We start from the raw sequence: 24780 nt of genomic DNA, 5'->3' as shown, positions 1-24780 counted from the left end.
CGGCTCCCCGGAGCACAGCTGATTGGACCAGAGTGAGCAACGGCCCCAGGCTGGACCAATCAGAGTCCTTTTCCGGGAATCCGTCATCAGGATCCATGAACGGTTAGTCCCTACCCCTGCGCGGGTTCTGACGGCTTTCAGCCTCGAAGCTCTGGTCCTCCCGAAGTCTGGTGGCATGCCTTTCCTGCTCGGGCTCGCCCAAATCAGCCTCTAGGATTTGTTAACTGGGTGAGAAGCAGTTCTCTTGTAAAGACACCACCAGGACATCAACCGCGGAAACTGTCAGAACTCAGGCAGCTTTCTCATACTTCTTTTCTTTGTTCAGCCTTGTGGGTCTCTCTGTTGTGTCTTGTTTGGTTTTGTAAAAGCTCCCTTCACCTTCTTTGAGCAAGTGGCGCTTCCCAGCCCCTAAGATTTATGCTGCATCACTTCCCGCAGGTACGCAGGTATAGAAACCACGTGTTCATGAATCCTGGTTCTCATCTGAAATGCTAATACCTGGCTCTCTCAATGAAATGAAATATTATTATTTTTGCTTGGAGAGAGAGACAGTGAGAGAAAAACAGATCTCTGTTTAGTTACCAGCATCATTTAAGGGTGTCCGCCTGCCAGCCATACTTCTTAAAATGCCTTTTAAATAAAGCACCAAACTGCATTTCCAGATTTGCTACACTGGATGACTGGACCATGGCCATGTTGCCAAGTTTATATTCCTGCGTGAGTATGGTCCGTTATGTTATCAGATTTCAGGGATACAAGTGGAGAGTTATAAGTTGTACTCCTAAAAATTGTGTCTCCTTAAAAAAAACACAATCACCTTAATCAAGGGTGTTTTCTTTTCAGGTTATAGGAAGAGCTGAGTATAAACATAAGAAAGGAGTAAAAGGAGGGGAGAGATCCGTGAGGTAAAAAAGAAAGAAAACAGACAGGGAGAAGTCAGAGAAATTAACCACTGAAGAGACAGAGCTGTCAAAAGATGGGGCAGTGCCTGATAATGTTGAGTGCCTCCCAGGAGGGAGCTGGATGCCTAAGATTCAAATAGGAGGGGAAACCTTGACTGCATGCCCTTTGGTATCATTTAAATTTCGAACCACGTAAATGTGCGTCCCGTCGATTTAAATGTATCTGTCGATTCAAAACATAAATCACTTGAAAATCTACAACAGACCGCAACAGCAAAAACACACAAAGCACCAGTCCCTGAAGTCAGAGATGGTCTTACAGGAGCCACACGTTAGGGGAAACTATACGGCCCATCATATCATATCACAGCTTGAATTGATTTAACAGAGTTGGGGGGGGGGGGCTCCATTCTTGTTCTGAAACCACACCCCTGTTGACCATGTCCTCATCAAAGCGAACTAATAAACCCCTCAGGCCGCACACAAGCACTTCATCACCTCCCACGTCCATAATTTACCAGGCTAGTCTCATTTGCGATAGAGATTTCAATTTTATCTTAATTCTGAGGAATTTATCAGGGACTCCTGGAGACAAAAGCACACTGCCTCTTTATCTAGCTCTGACCTAGTTCTGGCCATCGTCCCCATCCCAACAGGAAGAGAAATCTGAAGTTGCAATACATTATTTACTAGGATGAGCCAGTGATTCAGACTGCAGGGAAAAGCAATAAGAGACCTCAGGAAAGCTTAAAACACATTGAAGGCTGTTTCATGAAGGAGTCACAACTAATGCAGGCACAGGTACTTAGGAGTGAAGCGGGTAGAGATGAGAGGTTAATAGTGAGCTGGCCAGGCTGGGATACCACAGGAAATAAGTATGCATAAAAGGGGAAGGAAACCTCAGCCCGCTCTCTCGGTTCCATGCAACTGGATTTTTGCTGTCCGTTTTACTGAAGGGTTTAACAAACCTGATGCCAAAAGCAATTGTAAAATGGAAATAACTCTGCAAATCATGGTCATCTCAAGAGTGGCGTTAAGGAAATGCTCTGAAAAGTTACCAGGTCGCGTACACATGGCATTAGAATGCTTTTATAAATTATGCTGGTGTATTAAATCTCTCTCAGCACAAGGGTCCCTCAACCCCACACCTCACTGTTACGATTTTAAAAGTTGCAGATGCCTTTAGTTTGTATAACAATGTGGAAACATGACTTGAAGGCACACTGTCCGGTAAAAAAAAAAAAAAAAAAATTGCCGATTTCCATCAGTGACATTAAAGACAGGCTAATTATGACTTCAAATTCATCCATCCAAAACATGATGCATTTTTAAAACATACAAATGGAGTGGGGGGCGAGCAATACAGATATTTCTTAAAATACCATACCCATGCCAAGAAGGATCTCAACTATGACATCTTAAAAGCAGAACAAAGCCACCAAGCTGCATTTACAAGCAAACCATTCTCTCCTCATCTAGGGAACACTGTTTACATCTAATGCACTTCAGCGCTGTGAGAGTTTCACTTTTAAGGAAGGTAAACAGCATATGAGGTTTAAAATTCTGTCTCCTTCTCCTAGATACACAAATGCCAGTAAAACTGAAATGTCTACGGAGGGCTTGAATTCCCCTAGAAAATGTCCTTGGCTTATTAACCCCAGTTAACAGCAAGAGAGCTTTTGAGCCACTCAGCAAAGCGCCTGGCCTTCACATTAAGAAGGCAGCAAGACATTCTTTCGACCTTTGTTATTACTTAGAACTCGTGTCGTACATAAAAAGAGTACAATGATGTCAAACAAATTCCAGAAGAGAAGTATTTATTGCTGAATCTAAATCAAAAAATCCATATCTACTATAATGGCACTTCAAAAGAAGATAGACTGTATTTACCAGCTCAATCAATACTAAATTAGCTGGGATAAATAATTTCAACTCAACCAGTCTTAAGATGAAGCCCGCTATTTAGAACCCTGCGTCTGGGGAGAGACGAGGAAATTTTTGCTTATCACACAGAAACGATAACCAGGAAATATTTTCCAAGCAGGTGCACCTACCCTTAGCTGCTCCCTTTCACAATTCATCTGTTGTCTTGAAACCTACAAAGGAAAGAAGAAGGGGGGGGGGGGGGAATCAGACGGTTCTGCATGAAAACAGCATGAAAGAAAATGGAAAGTTACTCCTAATCACTTGGTTCAAAGCAGACCCAGAATTAATTAATTATGGATTTCATGTGTTCGTTAGGTCCAAACAGCCTCAGCTCCACTTGGCGTTTCAGTCACGGGAGTCAGAAACACAACCAGGATGAGCCAGAGTCTTGAGGGTGGGAGAGGAGAGGGATGTAGTAGAGAGGGGGGCAAAATCCGCCAGGGGTCAAGGCTCCTCCTTTGCCCTGCCAGGTGCGGGCATTCTTCCCATGAGATCCACTCAAGGTGGCTAGGAGTAAGTTCTGGCTGTGACACAGCATCTTTGCCGATGTTCAGGGCCAACAGTATCACCTACACGCCTTGGCAGATGGATTACACTTTATGGTCTTGTTCCAATCACATAGCATTATGTCCCCATAGGACTGTGCTGGGGAGAATTCTCAGGTCGATGCTTATACCAGAGAAAGAAACCTTGATCAATGTGTGGTATCTGCCATAAGCTCAAAAAAAAAAAAAAAAAAAAAAAAAAAAAAAAAAGATTAGTGACACCCACACCATACGTTGATTATCCTTGCCCTACCAAAGTGCACTTCTTAAAATGAAGAACATGTCTTTAGAGGGATCATATCATTCATTGTCTGAACAGCAAAGAATACATGTGAGTTAAAGGAGGGGTAGGGTGGTATGAATGATTCTGCCTGGAATGATGTGAAGTGGGATGGACGAGCTGGACTGGGACATCTGGTCACTCTGCCTCTATGGGGACTGGCTGACTCCACCTTCAACTCAGACAGCTAAGCTGAAATAAAAGTTAGGTCTGCATCCATTACTTATCCTGTGTATTTCTAGCATTTGTTTTTCACCAGTGAGGTCACCCCTGACTTCTAGCATCTGGCAATATAGTGCAAGTTTTTGAAACTTTTACAAAAGGAGAAGAAGGTTCAGGAGCTAACTTTTGATGTATATTTTATGTATTTTATACTGAAGGTTTCTTTCTTACTTTCTCCAAAACAGAACCAGGAATCATTATTTAGGACACGCCAGAGCCCAAAATCTATAAATCGGTGCTTTGCTATGCCCTTTAACCTAGAAATATCACCTAAGAACGGCTCCTGAGAAAATACAGACGTGCACAAAGTTTTATTTATGTATCGATTAACTGCAGCATTCTTTACCTAAAATATAAATATTACAATGTGCAATAACAAAAAAATTAAAAGTAAATTATAGCACACGGATAGGATGGCAAAATGTATAGCATTTAGAGCCATTGTTTTGAAAAACGGGGAGCTGGGAAATGCTTCCGAGGCACCATTTAGCTTTTAATAAAAGAAACGACTAAAGAGCACAAATGTTATGATTCTTATTTCGTGTTAAAAATACAGTGAAATAGAGCATTAAAGAAAAAGAAGGCTAAAAGAAAAGAAAGGGGAAAGGCATGGGAGGAAACACTCCAAAATATGAAAAGGAAGAGGTGGGAGGAACCAGGATGGCAGAGTAGAGAGACTCATGGCTCGCCCTCTTCCACAAATACACCGAGAATTACATCTACGAACCCGCTGAATCGCACAGAACACCTACTGAACTCTGGCAGAGAGTCTCTCGTGTCGAAATACCGGAGGATTCTCACAAAATCCGATCAACAAGTTCACAATGTGCAGCACAGGGAACTATCTTTGATATCTTGTAGTAGCTTGCAGTGAAAAAGAATATGAAAACAAATATATGTATATTCATGTATGACCGAAGCAGTGTGCTGTACACCGGAAACTGACACAACGTTGTAAACTGACTATACTTCAATTAAGAAATACAAAAAAAAAAAAAAAATACTAAAAGGAAATGGGTACAATTTAAATATACAAAATACACACACACAGTGGATTATACACTTGAAACAGGCAACTTTATGGTATGTGAAGTATATATGGTACGTAAAGTTTATATCTCCATAAACTGTTTAAAAATAAAGTAGGGAAAATTCATAGGGACAGAAAGTAGATTAGTGGTTGCCAGGGGACTTGGGGAAGGGGCAATGGGGAGTGAGTGAGCACTTCCTGGGTCTGGAGTTTCCATTTGGGGGGATGAGAAAGTACTCAGACTAGACAGTGGTGGTTGCACAATATTCTGCATGTATTTAGTGCCCTTAAATTGTACACTTTGAAGTGGATAAAATGGGAACTTTTATTTTGCGTGTATTTTCCCACAGTAAAGTAAGTGAAGCGGGTGATGAGGGTCGGGTTCTAGGTAAGATGGAGTAAACACTTCAGCCTGTCTCCCCTTATCGATGAAACTATAAAATCTGGAGAGAATGCGTGGCACAACTATGTGAGGTCTCTGAAAAGTGAACAGTAGCATGTGGAGTGGGGAAGCAGAGCAGAATATCAGCTAAGAGGTGAGTTCCTCCCCCACTTCCCTTCATCAGTATCCGTTGGCATGGATTCAAGAGAGCCTAGAGCCCAGAACTGGGCATCCAGGCGCAGACACAGAGAGACGCCCAGCACTCTGCGGGAGGGAACCTTCCTCTGTGATCTGAGACACTGTGGTCTCAGGAGGTGAGGCAACCCCCTGCTGGATTTTCTCTCTCCTCTTACTACTTGGTCCCAAATTCAGGCTCAGTAACAAACATGTGAACAAGGTTACAAAGCACCAGCTTTTTGGCTGGAGGACCAAAAAGGGAGCCCTAGGAAATAAAAACCAAAGGACCAAAAAAAAAAACAAAAAACAAAACTTTGAGGATCCTAAGGAGGAAAGAGTTTGGGAAAATGACCCCAGGTACTACTTTTATGAACTCTGGACTCACCTCTGTGCTATATGAGTGTGCGTGGGACCCTAAACAGATACCACAGACTTTGAAAATTGAACTGCATAAACAAACGCTCAGCTTGCAGACTGGCCACTGGGAGGCACACACGTGGGACAGTTCCAACTATCACTGCAAAGGCTTTGACTACAGAACTGATATTGGAAACAAAACCATAGAAGGAGCTAGAAACTGTCAGCCTAATCCAACTGGATTGATTACCTGCCAAAAGAGAAATATCAATAATTTCCATAGGATTTAAACAGGATCCAGAGTCTCATAACATAAGATTCAGCATACCCAGGATATAACCAAAATTACTTGGCATACAAAGAAAAACGAAAATCTAAACTCATGTGGGAAAAGACAGTTACAGACACCAACACTGAGATGCCACAGATGTTGAAATTATCAAATACAGATTTTAAGCAGCTATTAGCAACATGGTCCAGCAAGTAAGGGAAAACACAGTTAAAACTAATGAAAAAAAAATAGTGCCAGCCCCCCCCCAAAATATATATATATATACACATACACACACACACAAATATATAAAGAAGATCCAAGTGGAAATTTTAGAACTGTAAAATTAATAACGTAAATTTTAATAAATAATAAAAAATAGTCACTGAATGAGTTCTAATGTAGAATGAAGATAGCAGAGGAAACTCAGTGAACATGAGTACATACCAGTAAAAAGTATCCAAACTAAACAAAGAGAGAAAAATATTGAAAAGAAAAAGAAACTCAGGGACGTGTAATAACAGCAAAAGGTGTAACATTCACATCACTAATCCTAGAATAAAGATAAAGAGTTCGCTGCAGAAAAATTATTTGAGGAAATAATGGCTGAAAACTCCCTACATTTGGCAAAAGATATAAATCCACAAGTTCAAGACGTTCAGCAAACCCTAAAGAGATAAACCCAAAGAAAGTTACATCCAAATATAATCAAACTTTTAAAACCTGGGGTTGGGGGGGTGCTTAGGAAATAGCCAGAGACGAAGGATGCAATATTTATAAGAGAGTAACAATTCAGATAACTGTGGGTTTCTCATTTAAGCAAACAAATAAAAAACAAGGAGTCAGGAAGGCGGTGGCACATGATTTTCTAAATGCTAAAAGAAAAGAAACATCAATCCAGAATTCTAAATCCAATAAAAAGTATCCTTTAGAAATGAAGGTGAAATATTAAGAAAACTCAGAAAATCCTTTGCCGGTTGAACTGCTCTGAAATAATTGCTACAGGAATCACCAGACAAAGGGAATATAATACCAGAAGGAAATATGGAATGTCAAGAAAAAAGGATGAGCAAAGGAAATGGTATATTTATGTGTAAATATAAACATAAGAGACCAGTCTGCTCCTCTTGGGTTCTTTCACATATGTCTATTGGTTTTTCTTTTTAACATTTTTTTATTGAGTTACGATCATTTTACAATGTTGTGTGTTTATTGGTTGAAAGCAGACACATTACAAAAGTGTGTAACGTGACTTTCAGTGTATGCATATGCAATACATAAGATAAAAGCAACATAAAGAGAGAAAGGTAAAGGACGTATATGGCAATAAGGTTCCCACATCCCAAATGAAATGATAAAATATTAATTGTAGGTGGAGGGGGAGAAGTTAAGTATATGTATCCTAACCTTAGACTATCCACTTAAAAAATAAAAACCAGAAGAACTGATATACCCTAAACCAAATGATGTTAGAATAATTGGACATCTGTATGCAAAAAAAAAAAAAAAAAACCAACAAATATTTTGACCTAAACCTCACACTTTATATAAAAATTAACTCAAAATAGACCACGTATCTACAGGTGAAACATAAAACTAAATGGGAGACGCAATTAAAGAGTGATGGCAATACTCCTTCCTGCACAGCATCCTTGTTCTAGTAACATTGCCTATATGCTAGTGACAATATCCTGCGTCTCCTCTGGGGCCATGTTCCCGTCCAATCCATTAGATTCTTTGTGAGTTGGATGTCATCGCCACCATATTCTACTGCTGCCTAACAGAGCCTACACCTGCCATTACCTGTCTGGTTAGAAGTCAGCTGAGTAATACTCACATCTGCCGTGTAAGGTGGCTGGTGACTGCCCCTTCTTTACCCAGTGATTGTCAAGTGCAAATAGCCGGTTATGCAAGACAGGCTGAGCCCCATCGGGGGGGGGGGGTCTCTGTTTCTGTTGCAACTGTGGTCACCACACAACACTCTAAGCAAGGTGTAGTGATGCTCTGAAGGCTTACTAAGTTATTGCTAGATCCACTGAGGTTCTTTAAAAAATTCCCCATCACCATTATGGGAGAGGTTCAGGGGGAAAAGGCACCTGTAACTCCTTACCATCTGTTATGAAGACCCTTCCTATGTACTTTTGAAAAGCCAGCCTTGAAAAATATCCTACATGTGCACTTCACTAAATGCCATTTCATTGGAAATAACCATGTGCTTTTTTTTTCCCACGGCAGTAATGCACAAAACCAATATATTTTATAGCCTAAATGAAAAAGGGGAAAGTGGGAGGTCTGCTGCTGCTCTTTTAAGATGCTTCCAGAGAATCAAATACCACTCTCGATAGGGCTGCCAACTAAGCACTTATGAAAGGTTAGAAACTGAAGCAATAAACTCCAGCAGGAGACCCTTTGCTCTCCTGAATTGTACGGGATGTTTAATAGCAGGGATTCCTCTACCCCCACCTCCTGTCTTCCTCTGGCCCTCATGGACACAGAATCTTTCTCAGACTCAGCCTTCTTCATCTTCTCCTGACTCTGAGCTCTCTCTCTTCAGTTCTTCCCGCTTGATTCTGACCCTATTACCAGACTGATTTCCCCTCCCACACATCCCACCGGATCTGCAAGTGGAAGAACTGAGTCTTACTCAGCTTTCTTTTTCTGAAGATCAGGATGATGTTCGGAATCTGTTTATCTGTTTGTCCATGTGTTCAACAAATACATCTATGTGTATGTGTATATGAATCACCTTCTGAATGTCAGATGTTGTTCTAGGCACTGGGAATACAATAGCGGAGAAGACTTCTGAAGCTCACTGTGTAAGTGGGGAAAAAGATTGAGTCAACTGACAGTTGCAATATAGAGAATATTTGTTACAATGAAGGGATATAAGATGTGCTAACTGTACATAGAAGGGATATCAATCTTGTCTTAGAGCTGAAAAAAGGTATTAGTGGTTTTTTGTTTGGTTGGTTGGTTCTTTTTTTAGGAAATGTATTCAGAGAAAGAATGAAAAAAAATTATTTCAAGGAGAGAGGGGAATGTGTGAAAATCCCAGTGGGATTATGAAAGGGCAAATAATTGTCAAGGACATTGGGAAAAGTAGGAGTCCTAAGAAATATGAAGACACACGGTAAATGAATGAATCAATAGATATGCATGTCATCTTGTTTGTAGTAATATAATGTTGGAAACTTCAGTTTTCAGGACATTTGTGAATTACTCAGGACAAAAGCATCAAAGAAGCCTAGCAGCATAAAACTCAATAAATCAAATCAATTGGCACCTTCGTAACTGTCTCAAATTCTCCGTTTTCATAATCACTATAAGTTCTTCTGAAATACGATGGCATTCTCCTATAAAAACGTGCTTCAGAGGACCCAGGATGAGGGCCACAGGATGCCTTTTCTTTAATGCATTTCAGGATTTTTTGACATGTGTTCTCTGAGTTCTTATTATCTGACTAGCCCTGTGCTATGGGAGGGGATGCAGATGTAAATGATACACAGTGTCTCTCCTAAAAAAAAAAAAAAAACAAACAAACTCGAAGAGAAGGGAAGAGAGATGAGTAAGATGAAGATTACAACACAGGGTCATATGTGTGATAATAAGAGAAAACAGGGTATTCCAGGCACCCAAAGGAAAGAGGCAACAACTCAGCCTATTGTGCATAGAAAAAGTAGAAGGAGGTGTCAGTCAGGTCTCTCAGCAGACGGAGCCCTTGGTCTAACCCTTCCTGGATGAGTAAGAGCTGGCTGGGCTAACCTACTCAAGGATTTGGGAAGATGATATTGCAAACAGCACGGTCAAAGGTAGGACAAAGTAAGAGAGAAAACACTGGTTGAAGGGGTGGAGGTGCAGAAAGCACACTGATATTGTAAAACCTTTATATTTTGCTAGATGTTAACTATGCTGGCAGGAAAATAATTATTTTAATCACCTTTAGCAAAATAAATTTCATATTAACAGTAGCTAAAACTGATGACATGTTTACAACGCACCAGAAAAATGTGTTAACTGCTTTTTAGGAAGACTTCGGTTAGTGCTCACCACTTTGTGAGTAGACAGCGTCCTTAGCTCCATTTTACAGATGGGGAAACTGAGGTACATACAGGCTGAATGACTTCCTGATGTCACAAAGGTAGTAAGTATTAGAGAGGGAATTACTATCCAGATGACTCAAGTCTCTGAATCACTGCAGTTCACAGCCCCCAGTATCAAGGAAACCAAGCTAAACCAAAGATACCCCCATTTTCAACCCACCCTCTGATCTGCACCTCATTTACCCTAAGCAGGTGCTCTTCTGCTGGCTGTTTACATGCTTGTGGTTCTCTCCTACAAGGCACGAAATGACCGTGATGTCTGGCTTCACAAATGCACAGATCTGCACACTTTGCTTCCTGTGGTTTAGACTGGGTTTAGATTGAGATACTTTCTATTAAATTATATTTTTCCAATAACAACCCATTGGTCCTTTTGCAAGTCAAGTTTTGTCCCCAGTGAACACTAAGGCTCAGGAATCAGACTGCCTGAGTCCAGTCACTACACATCATCTACGTAACATTAGCCACATCACATCGTCTCTCTGTTCTCAGTTTCCCCATCTGTATAACGGGACGTTGAGGGTGCCCACCTAGCTTCTAATTTTATTGTGAGCACAAAAGTAAGATAATCCATGTAACGCGCTAAGCAAAGCACCTCGCACGTTCAAATAATTCAACAGATACTAGAAATTGCTTTTAAAATCAATGTAAGAGCCAGAGGGAGCACTAGAGCAATTTGGTTTTAAATCCTGGCTTTACTCCCCATAGGCCATGTGAATTTGGCTGAAATAATGGCGTTTTTTGAGTCACAGATTCCTTTTCTCAAAAAAAAAAAAACAACAAAAAACCCCCAAAATATGAGGACAATAGCTGGCTTGAGCTTTTGAAAGGTTTGATTTTATCCTTTTGAGATGGGCGGGTCAACAGCCACTCCCAGCCCTGTGGACGAGAGCGTCAAGTGCTGCCACCTGTTGGAGGCTGGCTGGCAGCTCTCACAACACGGAACATGCATTTCCTTCCATTCAGAGCTTCCTCTCCTAGGAGCCTCCGTAATGGAACCCGAGCACAAACAGGGAAGGAAGGGCCATGCTTCTCACAGAGGAACATACAAAAATATCAATGTCCATCAGTACTGGTTAAATAAATTGTGGTTCGTCTAACACACGGGGGCGAGGAAACTCTTTCAATAAAGATCCAAATAGTAAATATTTTTGGCTTTGGAGGCCATAGAGTTTCTGTTTCTGCTACCCCAATTCAACCCTGCCATTGTGGCAAGAAAGCAGCGCATGAACACTGTGCAAACAAATGGCTGCAGCTGTGTTTCAATAAAACTTTATTTACAGAAACAAGTGGTGGGCCAGATTTGGCTTGGGACCATCACTTGCCAACCCTTGATCTATACTATGGAATACTATGGGTACATTAGCAATTTACTGAAATGGCAAGGTGTTCACGAGAGAATGAACAACACAAACAAGTTTAACCAATTTTTAAAATACAATCCATTGTTTAAAACCTGTATGTAGGTACACACATGCAAATATTCACTCACACATGGAAAAAGTCTGGAATGATAAACACCAGATTACAAACAAAAGCACAAAAATTATATCCCAGAAGTGAGAATAATAATGAGGGAGTCATGAGGCTGTTTCTCATTTTTAACCTTGGATTCTGTTATATTAATTCAACTTCTGGCAATGAGCATGTCCTGCTTTTGTAAACTCAAATGAACAGCAGTCATAATAAAATAATTCAAAAAGCTGAGAGTTATAGGCTTATTGTCATGTATTAAATGAGAAATTGTACAGCAGCATCAAACCCAGTCTGGCCTGGCACATAGTAGGTACTCAATAAATGGTAGCTATAAGTAACTGCCCAGAGCACCCAAAGGGTTACATCTGGGGAAAAGTTCAACTTCAATTTTTCAGGGACATGACATATTTTAGTGTAGATTCTCTCCAGTAGAAAAGTGAAGAATAAAATAAAGAGGAAGGTTGATCTGCCCTCCCTACTTCTGGGTTCTTAGATGAAATGTTTATGAGAAGATCTGAGTTTATGAAGACCCAAAATCCCTAAATATAATCCAAGCCATCATATGGTTGTGATAAAGCCCAGTGGTTTTTTCTAACTGTATCCTACAATGAAGTGTGTCCTCTGGTTCCAAGAAAACAGGATAGTTTATGTCAAATAAGCAAAGACTTCATCACTTGCTGTGGTGGTGGTTTCTTTTTGGTCTAAGTTTCAAAAAAAAAAAGTGCTTGAAAGTACTAAGTGTTTAGGATTCAGAAAAGGAAGTGAGAAACAATCAACTGAAAAAAGTGAAAACAAAAAACACAACCAGTCAAGTCAGTTAATTGATTAATTAACTCAATTCTGGTGCACGTTGTGTTATTAAAGAAAATACGTTTGGCAGGAACTTGGGGAATCCACTCATCTCTCCCCCAACATTTTCATTTCAACCCTGGGGAAGAACCAGAATCTGCTGCTAAAATCTCATCCAATTTTTGTAAAGGTGCCAAATTTAGAGGGGAACCCAAGGAGGTCAGGTGGAGAAAAGAGTTGGCAAGGCTGAACACTAATCAGAAAAAAAAAAAATCATTGATTTGTTCTTATATGTAAACATGAACAGATAAACCCAAAGACTGAAAACTCGAACATACTTTATTGATGGCTAGCAAATCTTGAGGGTAATTTATGGAGCATGTCCTAAAAATCTCAAATTACTTAGAACTTTTAGCACTTAAATGACCTATAGTATGGTACATGCCAGGCACTACACCACACTGAGTGAGCTCTCCTTCTCCCGCTGTTCCCTGTAAAACCATATCGTTTGATGATATTGGTGCTTATCATGAGACAGCTGTAAGTTGTTACAAATGTAAGTTGCCGGGGAGAGTCAAGTGTTGGTTATCTGATTAAAGGGGTGTCAGAGGTCAGGATGCCCGCAGAACTTCAGCAAGCCTCAAATAACAGGTTTTAAAGGTCTGTTGCCTCTGGAGGAAATGCTTTTTGCACTAGCTGTGCCATGCACCCACTTGTTAAATACCCCATTAGCAACAGAACAAGTCCCCCAGATCTGGAACAAAGCTGTGTAGGCAGATGGATTAGATAGACAAACACCAAGCAAGAGGTGGCAGCCACAGGCAGCACCTGGCACGGATCCCCTCCAGCCTCCCGCATCCATCTGCTTCCTGCAAGGATGCAGTCTCTCGGAGTTGTTAATTTCAGGCTTGATGCTGGTCTCGAAGTGAAGGGAAGGGCGGCCCCTGGCCACAAAGAGCCGGGCTGGCCTGACACACGGACGCACGTTTACAAGGGAAACCAGAAAACGCCTTTGCATCCGGGAACTGGTAACTTGCAAGGTGGGGGAAACGTATTGCCTATTATTTATTCTAATAATAAACCATTACCCCAGGCACATTTTTATTCTCCAGATTTAATAAAGTATTTTGTGAACTGAGGCAGAGGAGGGAGGGAGAAAACAATTGTGTTTATTAGAAGGATGATTTCTGTTTGTTTCAGATGTAGAAGCAATCACCATTCCTTTCTTTCATAAACAAGGGTTATAATTGCTCCCATAACCCCACCCCAAGCCCTTGCTCAATCCAAGAAAATTTGAACACTCACCAAAATGTCCTGAGGAACTAAAAGGGCTTGGCATGCTTCCCTGAACCTGTCTCCTGGGACCATCATTAACCTATAGCCGGAGAACTCTGATTATATAGCGTGGGGCTCTCAGCTCAGATTTTCCCATCATCCCCCTCTCCACATCCAGAGGTGAGAAAGAGTGAGGAGGGCCAGGTGGGTGATTTACATACTATTTGCATATCTCTGCTTAAATGGAATATATGTTCTCAAGACATTTTTAAATTAAGATATTTCAACTGGACTTTGGTGGTGTTTTTTTTTCTGATTCAAAATTGCAAAACTGATCATTTTTTCAGAAGTTGATAATTTTATAATCTGCATCCCAATTAAATAGATTCAGCAGAGATACACAGGCCATAGCCAGATCTGGGCAGTCATCCTGATCATGTTAATTGGGAGACATTTGAGAGGCGTCTTAAGAGGATAAACTCTAAAAGCCAGATTTCTAAGGTTCAAATCTCAACCCTGCTACCGATTAGCTTAGGGACCTTGGACAAATTCCTCACCCCAAAGGGTCATCACAAGGTTTGAATGAGTTAATATTCGCAAAGCAACTAGAGAAGCACCCTACAGAAGCCACCGCTTACGTGCCTTTTCAATGCAAGGAAGCAGATTTAATCCAAAGTTCTGTCCGTTGCTGCTATCTGTTCTTTTTATACACTGGCAGTGGACTGGGCCCGCCCAGCTCCGTGCTTAGGTGCCGAGTGGACAATAGCACCGCCGTAGAAAACGAAGGTGTTAAAAAGCGGCTGGTACTTCTGGAAGGTTTGTGCTGCGATATTAAAAGTTCATGTCCACAAATGGTAGAGTATTCCAAGAGAAGGAAATCATGTAACAACAACTATACTATCAGAAAGAAAAAAAAAAACAAACTAGTGAGGTGAACTAAGTCCCACTGAACCAATTCTCCAGACAAGGAACTAAGGATTTAAGTGACCTTCCGGTGTAAAGCAGGCCGGGTGACATCCCCAGGCTGGCTCTCTGAGCCACACTGCCTTCTGCATCTAGAGAAATCTCTGCATCGCTGTAAGAGGTCTTTTCCATTCCTGATCTGTGACTTCACAAAATGTCATCATTTAAGAAATGGGAACGATCCTGTAGCTGGAGAAGCTTGAGGAGTATTCATTTTCTAATTTTCCAGTTCAGTTGTCTGAAAGGGTTGCCTGGTTGGAGGTTGTTACCAGTGCTGTGTGTGTGTGTGTGTGTGTGTGTGTGTGTGTGTGTGTGAGTGTGTGTGTATGTGCACGCGCATGCGTGCGTCCATTCACACCCTTCCTGGAAAGCTTAATGGAGGGAGGGGCTGGAAGACACAGGCTTCATGAAAAATGAGCTCTTAAAACCCTAAACTTAAAGAATCTTTCCTGAAAGTAGGCTCACAAAAGTTCTGAAACAGTGAGGAGGCATTCATGTAAATTGCAGGCAATTTAACAGGAAAATCTAGGTCACCTGGCTGTTTGCTTTGTCATCATCAGTATTAATTAGACACTGGAAGTAATGACTGAGCTCAGAGAGCTCTTCAGATTTAAAATAACAATAATAATAAACCAACAGAACACAGCTTTACCTTCGGAAAGAAAATATTTTCACAAGTAGCGTTCTTCAAGAACCTGAGTGGGGAAAAAAAACAAAACAAAAAAACCTTGCAATTAAATTCGGCGAGTGCGCCCTGAGATCATCCCAGGGGAGGTCTTATTTGTACTTAATATTCAAATAAATATTCTTTTTGTGTGCAGTGCATCTGAGAGGGTGCATTTTATTTAATTTGAGTGTGTAATGTAATTGGCATCATGAGAGATAATCACTAAGAAAGGAGGACCCTTTAGCTAGGATAAATGGTCCAGCTCCACCGTTGAGTGGGTGATGGTGGGCGAGGAGGGAAATGCAAAGAGCAGAATCTCAAGCACGGTTCCCCCTCCACCCCCGGAGTGTCCTGCAGGACCTCGAAACTCCAGGTGGCATCCGTGGGGCCAGCAGCATAAGCACTTACTGGAAGCTGATTAGAAATACAGCATCTCAAACCCCCGCTCAGACCACCTGAATCAGAACCTGGGTTTACCGAGATCCCAGGCAGTTTCTGTGCCCATTAAATCTAGAGGAGTATTGTGGCCAAGGGTCCTCACTGCAACTTAGCGGAAACTCTGCTCCTTTGTCCTTCTAGGATCAGGGCTCCCCTGTCTTCACAGGTGCTGGATACCCAGAAGAGGCCAGGGGACATCTCCAGAAGTTTCACAGAAGGTAAGGCCACAGGGCTCTCCAGGCAGCCTCCTTTGCTCCGCCCTCTTTCGGTCCATCTTTTTGAAGTGCCCTAGCAGTGGTCATGGTCTTGCGTCCAGCTGGAGCCCAGCCAGGAAGCGCAGGAGGAAAGGAGGGGTTTGGCAGCTCTCATCTGCCACCTCCAAAACCCTAGAGGGTTAATTATTCCAGTCTCAGCCCCTCTCCTCCAGCACCAGGCGTTCTGCCTTCCTTACCCCATATTTACTGCCTCGTGTGTTAGGTCGTCTCATTGCTAGTATTGCTCTGAATCGATGACAGCCTGAGGTTTAGAGGCTAAACTACGTACCCCGAGTTAGGAAAGGGCAGAGCCAGGGGTCCAGCCCAGACCTACCTGAACCCATAGCTTTTTCATCCACTGTCCCCCCCCAGCCCCTGCCCCACTCCTGGCCTTCCCGACTCATCTGTACAATGGAGAGAAACCTGCGTCTTCATAAAATGTCTAATACAGTAGCTTTCAGTTGTTCAGTACTGACCCAAGCCCCTTCCCAACCTGCCTTGTTTGCTTTTATTTTTCTTCCATCATGTTAAATTCTTCCATAGGGAGCCATCCTGTGTCTTTACAGGGGCCCTGGTTGTATCACCTACTGTGATCCTTGTGTTAAAGTTGGCTTAAAGAAAGCTCACACGCCCCACTGTTTTCAGGTTCTCAGGGAAGACTTGGGGTGAGGGTGGCCACACAGTAACCCCTAAATCCAACACAGTCACCGTGTTATCAGAACCTGCTGACTCCACTTCCCTTACGAGGCTTCCCAGGCAGAGCAGGCTCAGTCCCCGACTCACGCCCACCCTGAGGAGGGGAGGAGGGGGCAGTGTCCTTTCCCGCCTTCTGAACACAGGGCAGCATACAGTCTGTGCACGGGAGGTGCTCCTGCTCTTTGCGATGAAACTGAATTCCGCCTCCCCCTCAGTGTTCCCGCTGATTCACTCTCTCTCCAATCGGAGTGGCTCTCCCACTGGCCAAGAAGAGCCTCCTTCCCCAAAGGTAGGGACACGCTCTCAGTCACAGCCATTGTTGGAAGTTAGAGAATGTTTAGCCAAGAGGCTACAAAGACATCAAAAACATTTTCAGACAGGTACCTACTATCTAGCACAGGGCGCTCGATTTAATATCTTGTAATAACCATCATGGAAAAGAATCTAGAAAAGAATAGATAGATGGATGGATATGAGATGTGTATGTATAACTGAATCACTCTGCTGTACACCTGAAACTAACACAGCCTTGGAAATCAACTCTACTTCAATAAAAATAAATTTAAAAAAAAGCATTTTCAGTTCAAGTGGACCCAAGTTGGGATCCGTCAGGGAGGGTAAAAGGAAAATCCACTACCAACAGCAAAACAGCCAGTGAAATTCAAGGATAGAGCTACTTAACCATAAACAATTTGTTCTTTGGGATTATTAAAGAGTATCGTCTCTAATTTCATCAAGGAATGATGAAAGCACTTGGCGAGGGGGGTGGAATAATGCTCCTTTAGCAGATTTAATATATATAGTTTAAAAAAAAAAAGCTCGAGATGATAGATGTTCCCAAACAGGAGTTGGCCAGTTTGCAATCTGCTCATGACTCTGGGTTTTAATCTTTTCTTTTAAAAACAAATTAGGGTTGATTAAAAAAAAAAACAAAAAAAAGCAGTAAAACCATCCGATTTTAACAGGGAACAACGTGGCCATCCCGATCTTGCTGGCGGCCACCAGGGGACCACAGCACGTGCAAAGGCCAACTGGTTTCCTTTCCTGGGCCTGAGGGAAGCTAGGTAGACAACTAACCTCAATAACGACTCCCTTAAATTACAAGGAAGCCCGGCCAGTCACCTTGGCTAAAAGCTCGCTGAGCTGCTCCTGGCAGCGTGGCTGAATGAGAGTGTCCGTAACGACACTAATGAGGAAGGGATGAATTGCAGGTCCCCACGGAGGAGGTGGTGGGGCTCCATGGGTGTCAGACAGGCAAACAGGGACCACCCTGGCCAGACGGGATGCAAGCTGTCAGCCTTCTTTGGGCGTGGAATGCTGTCTGGGGACGCAGGGGAGAGAGTTTCAGTAATCACGATGACCCGCATTTATTCAGTGGGATGTACTCAGTTCGGGATTCTGTATGCATTATCTCATCACAGTGAACTATCTCCTATGCCTGATGAGGCCGATATATTATTTTTACCCCCAGTCTGTGGCCCAGAGAGGTTAAGCAACCTGCTCAAATTGGCACAGCAAGGAAACAGCAGAGCCAAGGATCTGAGTCCAGGCTGCAAGGCTGCAGGTCCCTTCTCTTACCCACTAGGTCTTCTGGCCTCTCTGCCTCTCAAGTTGCAGCCCCACCCCTGCAGCACAGCTGCCAGGCATCTCCTGTCCACTCACTGTGTCGTCGGTGACACCACCCTGGCTGCAGCCTCCCAGGAGGAAGGAAGAGGCAGCCTCCCAGACCACAGACCACGTGAGTCCCCCGCTCCCACCCGAGACAAACTGGGCCAAGCGGGTTCTCCTTCTGCTCCACACCCTTCCCTTGAGCATTTTCTTGTCAAAGATGGATACTGACACGTCCTCGACTTTTCCTCAAATGCCGAGCGTGTGAGTCCTTTCCATGTCCTGATCAATTCCTCTAAGATAAAGGGAAACACCCACCTCAGTAGAGCCAGACAGAGGTGAGTTCAAGTCCTAGATCTGTCCCTGGATTGTGGGACCCTGAATATGCCCATAACTTCCTGCACTGGGTTGAACAGCATCCCCCAAATTCACGCCCACCCAGAACCCTGGGACGTGGCCTTATTTGGAACTAGGGTCTTTGCAGCTGTAGGTAAGTAGGCATGGAGAGGAAATCACGGTGGCTTACAAGGGGCTATAGATCCAATGAGAGTGTCCAGATAAGAGACAGAAAAAGGACAGACAGATGAGGAAGAGGGCTATGTGACAACAAAAGCAGAGATGGGAGTGACGTGGCCACAAGCCAAGTAGAATTCCAGGAGCCGCCAGAATTGAAGGAGCCCAGAGAGGTCCTCCCCTAGAGCTTTTGAAAGGGAACGTGGCCCTGCTCAATCCTTGATTTCAAACCCCTAGCCTCCAGGAGGGTGAGAGAATAAACTCCTGTTGTTTGAAGCCACCTGCTTTGTGGAAATTCCTTACGATGGTCCCAGGACACCAAGACACAGGCTATGCCCCATGTTCTCCTCTGCAGCGTGGGTGTGAAAGCCGCCAGCTCGGTGGGCTGACGCTCTCCACATCATACCGTCCCTGGGACTGAGAAGCAGCCCCGTCTTCATCCAGACATTTAGAAACACCAGCAGGACAGACCCGAGCTGAAAGCACACCGGAGTCACTCAGTTCCACACCACCAGGCGTCGTGGACCAGTTGCGCATCATGGCTCCTGACTACCACTCAGGCAACAGCTTACGACTTTTCCACCGAATTTTCTGTATCTCCATCCCATCATCCTCCACCTCGTCCAAAAGGGGCCCCACACAGGCCTCCTGTTGGCTCTCCTGGTTAAATTCAGACACAATGGGCCCAGCACATCCTCCAAAGCTGCCGTTTCAGGGAGAAATGACGTGTGCTGGGTCTGGGGTGTCCTAGGTGAATGGATCCCTGAATCTATTCATCGTGCTTTCCTGTTCAGTAAACTCACAAACCACACTCCTCACGCCCTTCCCCACACTTGAGTGCAGGATTTACGAGATGCTACCCAGCCCACGTGTTATAGGACCTGCCAGCTTCCTTCCGTCTCTTTCAAAAATTGCAACGATAGCTGACATTTCCCCACTGCCAGTCTCATGTCCCTCTGCTTTCTGCCACACACTCTGGGTGATATTTAATGATTTCACACGTTCAGGTTATTCTATTGTTTGGGGACATGAGTCCAGGTTAAAAGATTTAGGTTTGCTAAGAGCTAACACCCTACTAAGACTGTTTCACCAATCCCGACTCCATCAGCCCACCAAAGTTCACTCCGTCCTGAATGAAGAGGATTTTGTGTGTGTGTGATGGAGAAGAGGAAAAGAATCAAGAGTTCTACTTCTTCTATGCGATGCATTAACATTCCTGTATCAGCCCCAAACAGCCTGCTGATCCCTTTCTGCCACTTTTGGATCGGCTTTTAGCTTTTAGCATTTTCTGTTTTGTCATGACATTATAGCATCCCTCAGTTAAGTTAATTTTTATCATGACATTATTAGCATCCTTTAGTTAAGTTCATTTGGCTTCCAAACAGCAGCTGCTGTGATTTCAACTTGTGGAGGAGGAAACCGAGACTTCGATTTCTCACTTTGCCACAAACACATAGCCAAGGGCTAGAGCCGGGATCATCCTCGGGTCCAGCTGATGCCAGGACCTCCTCTCATCAGCCTCCGCCATGTTGCTTTCTTTGTTAACGGCAAACGTTCCGATATTCTAAGTGTTCCACATTCCCCTCCCCAAGCTCCACACTCCTCGAAGATTTTCTAGGTTCATCAAGTCCTGTGACATTTCACAGTTGGTTCACATTTTCCAAGAAACACGAGCGCATGCAAACATCTTTAGGGAGTCGCTCCCAAACAGAAGTCACCATGGTGTTTGGTCAAATTTTCTAAAAGGTTGGGGGGCTCCTTACTGTGATGAAATGAAGAGCTTAAGACAATCAAGCATCAGTGAGAAAAATCCTACCCCATCCGACCCCAGCTCTGCACCGAAGTAGAGCAGTTTCACAGCTGCCTGTTTACACCCGGAGAGAGCACGGACTGCGTGCCAGTTTGATCAGAAAATGGCAAACGCGCGGAGCCAGCCCTGTCTATTAGACGGAGGAGCGGACTAATGAATCTTGGAAATGGAAAAGTCTGTCTATCCTTCTTCAAATCTGTAAGCCAATTATTATACTGGATCTTGACTTCCAATATTTCTGCAGGCTTCTAGGCAGTGAAACTGTGCCAAGCAACAGGAGAATGAGCTGCTCAGGGCTGCGAACGCTGTTTCTGTGCTGGAGAGTAAATAAAGCTTGTCTTTCTCCCTTCCTTCCTTCCTTCCTTCCTTCCTTCATTCCTTCTTCCCTTCCTTCCTTCCTTTTATTTTCTTTTCCTGCTTCTTTAATGCCACAAAATGCAGTCTATAGGTTACTGAGGTGAAGGGAGGAAATCTCTCCGTTTTCCTGATGAAATCAAATGGTTTTACTATTCTTTCATGTGGAAACCTGCTTTGCCATGCCTTTTGAAAGCTAAATTCTGCAAGGTGGGCTTCAGGGATTGCATTCTATGCATGTTTGCTCCCTGGTTGGGTTTCTCTAAGTACATTAGTCTTGATCAGAGGAGAGAAAGATGAAGGAGAAGAGGAAGTCGAGTGGAGGGATTTAGAGAAAAAAAATAACTCCAGAGCCAGACTGCTTGGGTTTGAAACCCGGCTTTGCCACTTACTTATTGCCTGACCTTGGACAAGTTACTTAACCAATGTCCACCTCTACTACCCTATCTGAACGGAAAAAAAAAGGGGGGGGAATATCAATAGGGTCTATTACAGGGTTTCTATTAGGCATATATGAGTTTATATCTGAAAGGCACTGAGCAGTTCCTGACACAGAATTATATAAAGCTCGTTAAATAAAATAGATGTGATTAACTTGTTCAGAGAGATGATTTAGCCTCTCTATTCATTTCCTTAATTATTTTTCATTTTGTTTGTTTGGGTTTTTTTTGGGGGGGGTAATTCGGCTTACTTATTTTGATGGAGGTACTGGGGATTGAACCCCCAGACCTCATGCATGCTCAGCATGCACTCTACCCCTGAGCTCTACCCTCCCTACTTCCTTGCTTATTAATTGAACAGACCCTTAGGAGTGCCTGCTGTGTAGAGTGCTCCCTTACTGTAGGGAGGTAAATAAAGCCCTGTGTCTGCCTGCAGGAAGCACTCCGCCTTCTCAGGAAGGCCGGGGGATGGTTCTCAGCTCTCTAAGGTATGAAAGCTCTTTAGGAGGAAGGATTTGAAGAGGCAATGCCCCAGCAACCATCGGACTTTCTCAGCGAGCATCCCACTGGCGCAGAGAGAGCAGGAGGGCATGGGCTGGGGCTGGAGGACCACCAGACCTCTGGCCCCACTCCCTCTGAGGCGAGGCGGCTCAGACTCCAGCGCGGAGAAGGCCCAGGGGCTGACCCTGCGGCCCCTGTATCACCAGGCAAAGCCCACGGCTGCTCTCGGCAAATTTTCCCATGGCAACTAGACGATCCTAATGTCTGGAAATGCAGGGGCTGTGTGTCAACTTTCCCTAACTCTGATTTCAAGGTGGCACAGTGCCCTCTGGCCACAGAAAGGTGGAGCCTGAGAGCAGAGGGGCAGGGGGAGGGTCCAGGGGCGAAGCGGGCCGGTACCTGAGAGGTTCAGCGAGAGTGTTTCCGTTTGATGCGTCCCTCTGCCCGACCCCGGGGATCCAGGACTTCCTGTCCTCTCTGCATCTCCGTGCGGAAATGCCGCAGCCTCAAGGACAGGGGAGGGAAGGAGGCTGTATACATGCTGCTGTGAGGGGCGTGTGTGTGGGAACAGGAGATGCCTGCTGGGGATGCGGGGAAGATGACAGAGCAGGGGAAGGGAGTTACCCTATTCAGAAACACAAGGGCTGCCCTAACCTGCCCTTTATTCATTTAACTCTGCAATTTTGAAAAGTAAATCAAACTCCTTTGCAAAACTGTCATGGGCACACAAATTAAATTATTAATTAAAACACATCACCCGTGGCCTGACAGCAGTCCACAGGCCTGGGGGTCAGGAAAGGGGGGAGATGTGACGGCAGCCCTTAACAAACGCCGGCCTTGCGCCTCCTCAGAAAAAAGGGTCTCCACGTTCCTTAGAGGCATCCCCAGAAAGTGGGTTTTAGGGAGACCCAATGCAGAAGGAGCGCGTCTTGCTGACACTTCCACCCTGAGCTCGGGCCGGGTCTGGCAAAGGAGCAAGCTCTTGGGTCTGCACACACGGAATCCGATCCAAGACCCAGTGCGCGCACCAGCTGACCCTAGACCTGGCTCTCCCTCCCAAGCAAGGCTGGGGCTCCTCCCAGGGGTCCAGGGGTCCAGGGGTCCCCGCAGTGCAGGGAAGATCCCCTTTTTTTCAAACAGCTCCTGGTTGCTCTGGCGTTTCTGAATCCCGCCCGGCCCGGCCCGGGGCTGCTTTGGGATGTGGCCGCTCCAGTTTAAACCCTGCAGCGCCATCTGCTGGCCAACTCCTCTTAGTACGGAGGAGCCCCTGGACGCGCGTGGCTCCTGCCCGGCTGGGACCTCAGAAGCCAAGCACTCCCCATGACCTCAGAGGAGGAGGCAGCACCTTCTACCCAAGATCTCCCCAATGCACGCCGCTTCTCCTCGGCTGCGGGCCTGGGAAGCAAGGGACTGCAAATCTAAGGCCCTGGGATCTGTCCCATCTCTGCTGTTTGCTTACTGTGTGGCCTCTAAATGTCCCGTCCCCTCTCTGGGCCTCAATTTCCTCCTCTGTAAAGTGCGGAGATGAGCAGGGCAATTTCCAAAGGTCCTTCCAACTTTGGGTTTTTTTGTGAGGTGTGACTTTGAGCCCAGTGTGAAAACCAGCTTGTCTGAAGTCCAGGAAGGTCCAGAGAGAATTGCAGGGGACGGCTGTGAACTCAATCTTGAATTCGCTGCCTCAAAGACTTAACAACAAGGGAGGGCCGGGGCACTGGCCAACGTGTACAGGAGTTTTTGCATGAGGGCCTATAATTATTGCCTATTATTTTAAAAAAATGCTTGAGAGAGAAGCTATGGATTATAAATTCATGGTAGATTATGTTTTAATGTTCCCCAAACAGAATAATAATTGCTAAAACTGCTTTGGGTATCAAGCTTCATTGCACTGAACTGCACTCCAAGAATTATTATTTTTAAAAATCACTTATGGTACCAAGATGGCACAATGACACAGAACTAGACTTTCCATGGCAGTCTCTGTTGGAGCCACCATCTCCCCATGTGTTAATGTCCTGGGCAGGATACAAGAGCCAGTGTTGTAAATTAAGGTGCAATTTGTAAATGCTTCATTAATATTTATTAAATGATTATTAGATGCTCTTACAATCTTTAATAAGATATTATAAAGCATGTCATTAAAATGCATTAGGAGCACATTCTTAGCAAGCCATGCTGTAGCCCGCTGTTAGGAAATGCTTGGTTTTATGATCCTCTTCCTAAAGCCTGTTCCAAGATATGATTATCATGAGGATACAGAAACTTAAGTGGCGGCCTGATCAAAACATCCCCTGGGATGGTGGTAGATATCACCCCCATGGGCATCAGAAGCAGTGAGTTATCCTTGTTGTCAACTCCCTTTCCAAATGCTATGGCTTAGACCTAGCAGAAGACACCCATGGGGGTAGCAAATTTCACTTCTGGGTGATTAAAAATGGCAGCCTGCAACACTGTGTTAAGAAGGATTCTGAGGTTCTATTTGAGAGCTAAGCGGGAAAGAATACGGTGATAATAAGTGATGCCTGTTGTGTGCACAGTATTTGCAAGTGTCTAGGCAGAACTGGTCACACCCATCTCTGATCGAGGAAAAGGGAAGTAACTGAGTCAGAAGGGTTCCAAGATGTACTGGGGAGATACCCACTCTGAAGGTCATTGCTTCCATTTTGGTTGTTTCATATCCACATGTCCATGAAAGAGGTCACGAATGAGGAAAGTCTAAAGAATGTGTACAGAAAGAGGGACACAGAATAGATCTCCACTCCTTCCACACCAAAGGATCTTTCTTCTGGGGCTCAATAATCTCTCAT

The 24780-nt window shown here is 44.1% G+C and overlaps 1 protein-coding gene across 1 annotated transcript in view; it reads right to left on the bottom strand.

Annotated features, from left to right (window-relative positions):
- RBFOX1 (RNA binding fox-1 homolog 1) overlaps positions 1–24780 on the bottom strand; it is a 1962586-nt gene that overhangs the window by 545072 nt on the left and 1392734 nt on the right. The window contains exon 8 of the mRNA XM_032460724.1: positions 2957–2998. Within this exon, the coding sequence (XP_032316615.1) occupies positions 2957–2998 (42 nt within the window). The remainder of the gene's footprint in view (positions 1–2956; positions 2999–24780) is intronic.

Source organism: Camelus ferus, chromosome 18 (genome assembly GCF_009834535.1).
Source record: "Camelus ferus isolate YT-003-E chromosome 18, BCGSAC_Cfer_1.0, whole genome shotgun sequence".
In the NCBI taxonomy this organism is placed as follows: domain Eukaryota; kingdom Metazoa; phylum Chordata; class Mammalia; order Artiodactyla; family Camelidae; genus Camelus; species Camelus ferus.
Note: the sequence above shows the minus strand (reverse complement) of the source record. Positions and strands in the feature narration are given on the sequence as shown.